We start from the raw sequence: 9,227 nt of genomic DNA on the forward strand, positions 1-9,227 counted from the left end.
TCAGAAGTTAGGTGTGGCTAAGGAAAATGTGGCGGAATGAGAACCATGGCATATGAGAAATCAGGACATTGTTTGGGGGCAATTCTGAACCTGTTCTGTAGGGTTAGAATTTGAGGGTTATAGATCAGAAAAGGGGCCCAGGTCTGGCTGGCTCTAACACCAAGAAACTCCCACTGTGGTTTGCCGAGAGAAGTGGATGTGAATGTCTGCCTAGGTGTTCCAGAGGATGATGACCGTGTTGATGCAGGTGGCCATGAAGAGCAGGTAGAGGTGGAAGAGCAGGGTGTCCATCATGTGGCTGAACTTCACCCACAGGTCGACCAAGTCCTGCCTCTGAGTCTCTTCTTCCTGCTGGGCCCTTGTTGACTCAGGCTCCCATTTAACTCTGCCTTTCTGGGACCTGACACCTTCCCCACCAACTCCAGGGCTCCTTCACACCTACAGAGACGGAGACTCAGCCATGGGCCATGAAGTGCCCCTGGGGAGGGAGGGGGCCAGGAAAGGAGACAGGAGCAGAGAGTGGAGGTGTGGGAAGAGGAAATGTACGCAGTGCTGAACCCTCACCAGGCAGGTGGGTGGGGGTGGGGCCCAGGCCCTTATTTCCCTTCTGGGGTGCAGTGGGGCAGCATTTCCTTGGGCTGGTGCAGCAGAGGAGCAGAGGGTGGAGCCACCGAGGCATGGGTGGGGGCTGGGTGGTGGCCAGGTACAGCAGGTAGGTGATGAAGATGGTCTCTACCCAGGCTGACCACCATCAGGGACAGACACGGGTCAAAGTAGACACCTGAGGGCAAAACAAATTACAAGTAAACCAGGACAGATTCATCTCTACATTTTTCTTAAGACTTTCTCCAAATCCAGTCTTTTGTGGGAACCCCTTCCCTCCTTAAGTGGAGAGACAGCCGGTTCCTGGTTCCCCTCCCTATGCCTTCCTGCCTTTGCTTCCCTGGAAAGTGGGAGGGGCCGTACTGATGAGGGGGATGCCACTGGCTGGAAGTTATTCATCATGAGCAGGAAGACATTGTAGTCCAGCAGAAGGGTCATCTTGAATAGGGCACGATTCTCATTTTCTGCTGGCAGGTAGAAGCTGAGGGCGTCGATGGCAACCAGAAAACCACTGGGCACCAGGAGGTTTATGACGTAGAGGCTGGGCCTGTGCCTGATGGCCACCTGGGGGGAGGAGAGATTGTGGAGAATGTGGCAAATATCCTGATGTCAGAAGGTTCTTGTATATATATATATATATATATATTTTTTTTAAAGATTTTATTTATTTGACACAGAATGAGAGAGAGAGAGAGAGTGCATAAGCAGGGGAACAGCAGAGAGAGAGAGGCAGAGGGAGAAGCAGGCTCCCCACTGAGCAGGGAGCCCAACGTTGGGCTTGATCCCAGGACCCTGGGATCGTGACCTGAGCCGAAGGCAGACATTTAAGCAGCTGAGCCACCCAGGCGCCCAGACGGCTCTTGTGTATTTGACTGTAATCCTTGCTGATGTAGTGTTTGGCTGGCTGTAGGATGATTGCTTTAGGTAACACATGCATTTAATTGTATCCTCTACAGAAGTGCCCTGCTTTGTTGTCTAATTTTCATATGGCCACTTGCTGGGAACACAACAATTATAGACTTTTAGGGGCAAGTAGGGCCCTTTGGACCATCACAGAGATGGCTGCTCCATTCTGAACAGTAGAGCTTTTAAGAGCCCAGCAGCTCCTCCTTTCTGTAGGGTGGAGAAGGGGGAAGCGGGGGGAAAGGGGAAGCCCTGGTGATCTTTCTTCAGGGCAGTTAGGATAGAGGGTGGAGTGGGGAGAAGTGCTTGGCCCCCTGGAAATTCTTTTTACATCCCAAAGTGCCTTAGATCAAGAGGAAAATCATAGAGGAACTGGGATCAGAAGTCGAACAAGGGACCCTTGGACTTACATAGAACGTAATCTGGTCATATAGGTTGCTGCCCACCAACATCTTTGGGGTAGCCTTGTTGATGCCCAGGAGCTCCCACTCTCCCTGGGTCTGGATGAGGTTACGAGATGTGTCTGTTATCTCCCACACTTCCTTGTCCATGCCCAGTAGCATGCTGTCCACTATAAGGAAGGCCAAGGGCAGCTCAGTCCAGAAGTGCTTCCAAGCTTCCTGCTCCCAAATTAAATTCCTTCCCCACTGAGCTTCTTTAGCAAATTTTCCTTTCTGTTCTTTTAAGGCAAAGCATCCAGGTTTTCTCAAAAGTGGGTTACAGGACCACAACTCATGTGTGTACAGGCTGCAGCATTGATTTTTTTTTTTTTTGGTTGAAAACAGGAATGAGTCAAAGTTGTTATGGGAACATTAGATATGACTCAAATGTGAGTCAAGAACTTTTGCAATCATTCCTATTTTCCTTCTCCATTCCCTAGTTGTATGATGTTCTTTTAGTGGAATCAAACTTGAACAGCTCAACCTTTTCATAACTACATGCATGCCCATTATAATGATTAATATACCCAAATCTACCACATGACACCTGGTGGCATTCAGTGTTTACTGGTTTAAGTGTGTTAGCTATCAAAATTAAAAGTTTTCAACTAAAGCGAAATAAGTCAATCAGAGAAAGACAAGTATCATATGATCTCACTGATATGAGGAATTTGAGAAACAAGGCAGAGGATCATAGGGGAAGGGAGGGAAAAATGAAACAACATGAAACCAGAGAGGGAGACAAGCCATAAGAGACTCTTAGTCTCAGGCAACAAACTGAGAGTTGCTGGAGTGAGAGGGGGTGGGAGGGATGGGGTGGCTGGGTGATGGACACTGGGGAGGGTATGTGCTATGGTGAGCGCTATGAATTGTGTAAGACTGATGAATCACAGACCTGTACCCCTGAAACAAATAATACATTATATGTTAATAAAAAAAAGTTTTCAGCTAAAAATTGTAGAGCAGGAGCTCTATAGCAGCCCAGGGTCAGATGGGCCTCATTTGGCACAAGGGCCATCCAAGATTTCAAGCAGTAGTTCTTTCTTTTTTTTTTAGTTTGTTTGTTTATTTATTTATCTATTTATTTATTTATTTATTTTAGTAATCACTACACCCACGGTGGGGCTTGAACTCACAACCTGGAGATCAAAAGTCACATGCACTTCCAACTGAATCAGCCAGGTGCTCCTGTAGTTCTCTCTCTCTCTCTCTCTCTTTTTTTAATGTCTGCCCCGAATCTTGAATAACTAGCAAAACATGTCTTGCTCACCTGTATAGAGGAAGGAACTGAAGGTGAGTGTGCAATTCTGTTGGTCAAAAGGAAAGTAAAAGATGTCCAGGTTATAGATGCTGGTCACGCGCACTGGCCTGTTGTACTTCATTGGACCTTCACTGTTAACGAAGCGCCTCCAGGTGGACCTGGAGGCGCTTGATCCACATCCATGCTGCTCATGAGAGGGAGGGAGTGGGTGCTGGGGTGCCTTCATTAACTTTTTTTTCCCTCCCTTTCCACATCTTCCCCTACTGTGCTCCCCTTTTGATTCTTTCTCTACTGTCACTCTATCTTGTCTCCGGTACATCTCTTAGTGCTTTGTGGCAGTCAATTAATTGAGGCTGAGCCCCAGTCTGAACCTTCTGATGTTCCTGTGCCCTGCACTAACCCAAGGCTGCTCTTTGCAGATGAGCTTCGTGCTGGCTTTCCCCAACTGCCCCCCCCGCCCCAATACGCACGATTCCAAAATGAAGATGTCTGGGAGCCACAGGTTTTCAGCCGAGACAGTGAGTTTTTTGAGGCTGACACACTCTTCTGGATTCCAACTGATGAAAGGATTGTCCCACATCTGTAGCCAGGGCAATGGGAAACAGAGATGAGCAATGCTGGAGTTTATTCAGTCAGCTTCTCCTGCCCCTCCCATTCTTCTTTGAGCTCTGATCTTCTTTCCCCCACTCATGTCCCTAATGACCCCAGCCTGTCTTCCCCTTCTTTATCTCGCCAAGTGTTATTGGTAAAGTATCCTGTAATCGCCTTTTTTCCAGGCAGACCTTAAGTATAGCCCAAAACCCTTTGGTCCCAGAAGCACACCAGTATGTTGGCCTGCAAACCATTTGGCCATTTTCTTGGACCACCATTTCCGCCTTTGTAAGCTGTCCAGGGAGATGTGTGTGCCCAAGGCCAGTCCAGTTCAAGATGGAGTGATTTGGTCCCACAAAGATTATAGATTTAGTGGAGGTTGGGACTAGGAAACCCCTAAGTTACTCCTCAAATTTATACTTACAAATGAAAGTGGGAAGGGGATAGTTGAATTTGCCTTACCAAATTGACCCACAGGAATGATGTCAGAAGCTGGAGCTGCGCATTCTGGTAAAGAAATTCCCATCCAGCATTATTAGTACAAAAAGACTTTGCCCATGCCCACCTCATATTCTTACCAATATTTACTAATTTATTGGGCCAGACATAGTTCTAGGTGCTCAACTGTCTTTTCCTTACTTGTCTCCCTTGTATCTAGGGACAATTCAGGTTTTAACTGACATAGAGATACTTCTTCCTGGAACATTCCAGGAAGGGCAGCACTCAAGAAGGAATCCTTCCTGAAAAAATACCACTGCAGCATTCTTCTTTACGTCTCCCCATCCCGTAGGAAAATCCTCTAATTTGTGCAGAATCCATTTAGAGGACCAGTTGTTCACCACTGGACCAGTACAGTGTTGTGTTGACAGGGCAGAGGATCCTCGTTCCCTATTAGAAAAATGGAAAGTGGGGACCAGGTCTCACCACTTCCAGGATGGCAGACAGGGTGAAGGAGATGTTGACATGAGTGGGGATGCTGTAGTTGACGACTGGATGGAAGGCCTTTCTGTCAAACACTGCTTGGAAGGCAGCACGATCCACCCCGTACTGGTCAAAGCCTGAGCAATTGATGGTGAAAGTGTCGCCTCTTCCTGTAGTGAGCAGAGACCCTGTGAGAGAGGGCTTCTATGGCCAGGGCTGAAACCTCTCTGCAGAGAGAAAACAGATGGCATACTGGGAGGAGTGGTGAGCCCTCCTTCCTGGGCCAAGATTCCCCAAGGCCAAAGCCCTTCCTTCCAAGCCAGAGAGGATAGGCTGATCTGGTAGGCAAATGGTGGGAGTTGATCTGGTGAGCTGGACCAGGGCTCTATTCTCATTCCTATTGTTTTGTCCTCATGCAAACCCTACCCAAATCTGTATGTAAACTTGGCCTTGGTACAATGGCAGCCACTTCAATAAGTCCTCAAGTGTACCCATCACAGGCTTCTTGGGTCTACCTAGGAGCCCCTCTCAGCACTGCCTTAAAGCTTGTCATCCGAGTCACTTAGAAATCTGCTATAGTGTATTTCTCTTCCTCATTCTCAGGGACTTATATTTACTGAAGATAAGAACTGATTTATCAAGAAAATAAGGAAAGTTAACAATTGTACTTTCTAGGTAGATATGGGTAACATGTAGTAGGTATTCTGAATTGGTGTGTACCTTGGTGCTATGCATTTATTTTGCCCTTCTCAGACTTAGTGACTTCAGATATCTTGGGATTTATTTCCAGCACTGGGATAATTAGGTGATATCACTGAGGTTATACTATATGCCTATCATATAGTGAGACCTGAGCAGATGTTGTCTCTTGGCTATGACCAGGGAACCATCTTGGTAGTACCTGGGCAGAATCTTTCCCCATTTGCAGCTTTGTGTGATCTTTTGCTCTGCTTGCTCCTCTACAACTCCATCTCTTTCCATAATATTTAAGGTATATACCCAGACTAGGAACAAATATTCCCCCATGTAAGCAAAATATCTACTCCTACCTCGAATTGATTCCTACCCTCCCTCAGTGTTTTACACTTACTCCTACATGGCACATTTAAAAATCCATGGCTACTCTTCTCACAGATACAATATTAAGGGAAGAAGACAGGGAGAGTGGGATGAGGGTGTGGTGGGAGGGACACTGGAAGTGAAGGAAAAGGTGGAATTGGAGAGGTAGTGAAGTGGGACAGTTTGGCAGATTCCTGTATGGACAGGAATAGAGAAGGCTGTGTGTACTGATCAGTGGAATGTCTTTCTATCTGCCACACACACACACACACACACACACACACAATCAAGACACAGATATTAGGGAAGAAATACCTAACATGTTAATTCTGAATGTTCTCCAAGTGCTACAAGGAAGTTCCTAGATATCCTTGAGAACCACATTCTGGTCTTCCCTGTTCTTGCCCCATCTTACCTGGAAGCAGAAAGCTGACAGTGAGGTAGAGGAGGACTCCCCCCTCCACAGACCACCCCCCTTCCATCCTCCTTTTCTGGACTCTTCTCTGGGGATTCACCAGGAGCCCCCAGACTCTTGAGCTTAAAGGAGCTCAGACCACACCTTGGCTTCTGGTTTTGAATAGTGCTCATGACAGGTGACCACTTCCTGGTGAGAGGCTGTGGCCAGAGAGGGCACAGCAGAGTGTCCTGCTTTGCCCCCGTGCTGGTATGCCTTCCGGGCTCCAGGCAGGGGTGGGAGTTGGGCCAACACAAAGGGAGAAGCCCCTGTTTGGCAGCAAGGTGCTGAGATCAATAACAAAATAACTTGCCTTAATGAGAGGATGAGGGCTAGGGAAGTAAGAATCAAGTTCTTTTAAGACTAGGGTATCTGCAGATTTGGAAAGGTGACAATATTTAGTGATTTGGTTATGTATTCATTAAGGATAATTGCAAATGCCAAATTATAAATCTTGATTCCTGCCTTCATCATCTATTGTCAATATTTCTCCAACAGCCCCTAACAAGATTTCCTCCTTTCAACCCCTCTGCCTTTCTGATTCATTTTCCCTAAACCAAATTTTCTATACATTTTTTACTTTACTACATGATAAAAGAAGTCATAAAATTAAGATAGCAGAACTGTTTTTAATGTCTTTGCGTTGTCAGTAGTTTTATACATTATCATAAACTAGTAATCTCAGATAACATCAATCTTAATGGCATGTAGCAATATTATATCTTATGTGACATCTGTATAGAAAACACAGTTGGACCAAATGAGTGAATTGGAGCATTGTTCTATTAAGTATCTTAGTTACATTTCCAGAAAGACTTGGAAATTTTTCTCTTGCAGAAAGGGGGAAGGATCAGACCTAGAATACAAAAGAAACTTTGTTTAGAATGGAAGATTATGACAGCCCTAAATAGAAAGAGCTGAGGAAGGCAGGAATGACTGAGAGGCCCAAAGTAGGAAAGCACAAGAGAGACATATTTTCTGTGTAAGATTTGAAATATCTACAGTGCTTCAGCCCCACCAGCTCTGTAAGGCATTTCTTCCCCATTTTGGAAACTTGGCTAGAGGATTGGGCCATCATGCCCTGTAGGACCAAAGTACTTCTGTGTCTATATCCAGGGATACACCTGTGGGGCACTGGACTCCTGGATTGGCTAGGAGTGAAGGATTTCCTAGTACACTTGAGTTCCACAGGTAGGCTGGCTACCAGACCTTAGGTCTAGGAAAGTGGGGTTAACTTCAAGCCCTGATGAAAGGCAGCTGGAGACCATTGATGGGTATCTTGCTTTTATCAAGGTTGGCTGAAAAACTGGACCTAAGTCTATAAGTTGGACTCAAAAGTAGATTTAGCTGCCGGGAAATGCGTATGACGGAGGCAGGAGGAATAAAGCAGTAAGGCATCGCCTCTCCTGCTCAGTAACCTCACGGAAAGCAGGAGGCACGTCTTGTTCTACCCATCACTCGTGCCCCCCCACTGTCCCCACCCAGTGGGCGGCACATAGTAGTTAGCTGTCAATAAATGTTAGTTCAGTATCTGGCCATCAGTTCACTGTGGATGGGGAGAGACACACACAGGTACCGTGGGCAGATGTAGGGAAGGTGGTAGGGCACCTCATTGCGGTCCTGAGGCTGCATCAGAGAAGTTGCTTGCTATTCCCGTGGTGTTGCTAAGGTGTGGGCCTCCATCTTGGGTGCCATTTGGTAGAGAAGGGGGTTGGTACAGCCAGTGAGATACAGAGGCCTAGAGCCAGGGCCCAGCCTTTTATTTCTGACTGCCCGCCCGTCTAAGTTTCCAATAAAGGCCTAACCAGAGCTACCATTAACTGAGTTTGTGCCATGTGTGCCTCACTGTGGTAGGCACTTTACTTAGAGTATTCTTATCCTCCCAACTACTTGGAGAGGTCAGCAGTATTACTCCCATTTTACAGATGAAGAAAACTGAGGTAAAGAAGGTAAAAAAAATCTTGCTCCGTGTCTACTCAGGCAGAAATAGGTAGAATCCAGATTCAAACCCAGGTCTGATTCCATTGTTCTTTCCTTGCTCTTTTAATCACTCCATAGCTGGGAAGTCATTTGGTCTGGATTATTAGGCCCCTAGTTTCCCACCAGCGAAATCCCTAGGCCTAGACAATGCTTGGATTCAAAGGTAAACAGGAGGACAGGAGCTGTAGTTTTGTAAGTCATAGACACAAGTCACTTTCTCCTTAGCTTATTCCGAGCGGGATCACACTGCATGGTCCCACTACTCACCTGGGACCCTGGTGGGTCAGGTTTGGGAATATAGCTGTAACCTGGCAAGGGCAGAATGAGGTGGTGGAAAGGGGAAATGAGGGCCATCGTTTGGCAGCCCTGATGGATGGCAGTCACACACACAGGCCATTGGCCAGGGCTAAGGATCCAGGAGTACAAAGGCAGCTACAACATCCAAACTACAGAATGGGTCACTAGCTGGGGTCAGGCTGGCTATGGCATCTGGAGCAGGAGAGGAGGAAGGTCTTGGGACTCTGAAACACACCTGGAAGAAGAGTGCCATGAACAAGTACTCATCTGAGCTGCCATTTTGACAGGCTTAGGCTCTGATCCCAGGCTTTCTTGAAGTATGACAACCCCACACTTATCACTTCATTTTTCTCGCCTAAAAAACGAGGGGGCTGAACTAGAAAGCCAGTAATTCTTTGTGTCTGTGGCCTCCCACCTAGAAGTCAATTTTGCATATTAAGTCTCAGTCTGCATGATAAATAGATGCTCTCTGGTGCATCACATTTGGCTTTCTAGTTTCTGTAAGCTTGTAAATGATTTTTTAATTCATATTTTAAAAATAATTTAACCTGCTTTTTTAGCTCCACTTCACAAATGAAATTTAAGCTCGTGGGGTGAATCCATTTGTACAAGTTTTACCCAACAAGTAATGAGTCAGATTAGAACCCAAGGTTGCCAGATTCCAAAGTCTCCCTATTATACTATTCCTGCCACCTTGCCTTTTAGAAGAACCAGTGCT

General features: G+C 46.4%; 1 protein-coding gene across 1 annotated transcript; it reads right to left on the reverse strand.

Moving 5' to 3' along the window:
• Positions 1–210: 210 nt before the first annotated feature.
• Positions 211–6,260, reverse strand: LOC114207141 (5-hydroxytryptamine receptor 3C-like). Its single transcript, XM_028101150.1, is given in 13 exon segments — positions 211–341; positions 374–427; positions 547–736; positions 738–781; positions 967–996; positions 999–1,167; positions 1,917–2,077; positions 3,217–3,358; positions 3,361–3,391; positions 3,678–3,787; positions 4,261–4,305; positions 4,723–4,889; positions 6,194–6,260. Coding segments are annotated over 13 exon segments (1,341 nt in total).
• Between the last annotated feature and the right edge of the window lie 2,967 nt (positions 6,261–9,227).

This window comes from Eumetopias jubatus, unplaced genomic scaffold (genome assembly GCF_037043125.1).
Source record: "Eumetopias jubatus isolate StellerSeaLion01/CBP00866 unplaced genomic scaffold, mEumJub1_p1.0 scaffold_1, whole genome shotgun sequence".
NCBI classification, from domain to species: domain Eukaryota; kingdom Metazoa; phylum Chordata; class Mammalia; order Carnivora; family Otariidae; genus Eumetopias; species Eumetopias jubatus.